General features: G+C 53.3%; 1 protein-coding gene across 1 annotated transcript; it reads right to left on the bottom strand.

The window, feature by feature from the left end:
• Positions 1-379: 379 nt before the first annotated feature.
• Positions 380-877, bottom strand: LOC133898549 (uncharacterized). The gene has a single exon (XM_062339260.1). It carries the CDS (start codon positions 875-877, stop codon positions 380-382), a length of 498 nt encoding a protein of 165 aa, XP_062195244.1.
• Positions 878-1,087: the final 210 nt, after the last annotated feature.

Genomic DNA, 1,087 nt, shown 5'->3' on the forward strand with positions numbered 1-1,087 from the left:
TTGGTTATCTCAATCATAACGTAACCGACTGTGTTAGAGAAATGAGTTTAATATTTCAGTATGTCCCTAGGTTCGAAAAAATTATATTCGAGAAAAAGGGCTTGAAAAATTCAAAACTTTTGTTCAACTCTCTATATATGTTTGGAATTATATTGCCAATATTTGGACAACCAAAGATCTAGGATCCGTTGCAATGAGAAATATAATTTCATAAGAACAGGAATCACGAAAAAGTTCTCCCGTTCCAAGCTGTGTATCACGGTGGTATGTGGACAACAATGCTGATACTAGATCACGGCCTTTTCTTTTTCCTTCTACTAAATTTTGTCATGGTCCTGGTAATGTGCATGCGTGTGCGTGTAGTGCGAGTGTGTATAATCTAACATTCGAGGTCAAGGCTGTCATGGCTGGAGCGGTCGCCATCGGCGGAGCCATCATCGCCGCCTCCAGCCCTGCGTCCTTTCCTCCCGCTGCTCCCGCCGGCGGACGACGAGGACGACCGGCTGAGGTTCTGCGCCGCCGCTGCCGCAGAAGCATCCTCCTCGGCTGAGGAATTTGAAGCACCCGTCGCGTGCTCCCCGCGCTTGAAAGCCGACTTGAGCAGCTTCTGCACGCCGCGCTTCTTGGCCGCGGGCTTGCCGTTGCCGGCGTACGCGGCGCACGCAGCAGCCGGCGCGCTTGGGTGCAGCAGAGGCAGCTGCTGCTGCTGCGAAGGAGGAGTGGCGCCCAAGCGTCGCACCGGCTCCGCGTGGCAGTCTACTCCGGCGGCGGCGTCGGGTGGCCCTGGCTCGGGCTGGTCCTGCTCTTCGCCTGCGTTTGAGAATGCATGGCGATCGAGGTGGGGGAACGCGACGGTAGCGTGCGATGAAGACGACATGGTTTATTAAGCGCCGGCCTCGTCCGTGCGTGCGTCGAGATGAGCTCTGGTTTCAGCGCGCGCGGCGACTTGGAATTGGGGCATGTTGACTACTGAAAAACAAACAAATGAATCTTTCTCCCAGTTTAACAACATCCACTCGAACCCAACCCTGCGTTGCACTTCTGAATGTTAGATTACTGGTTTAGGCCTCGCCCAAAAAAAAATAAA

This window comes from Phragmites australis, chromosome 18 (genome assembly GCF_958298935.1).
Source record: "Phragmites australis chromosome 18, lpPhrAust1.1, whole genome shotgun sequence".
NCBI classification, from domain to species: Eukaryota; Viridiplantae; Streptophyta; class Magnoliopsida; order Poales; family Poaceae; genus Phragmites; species Phragmites australis.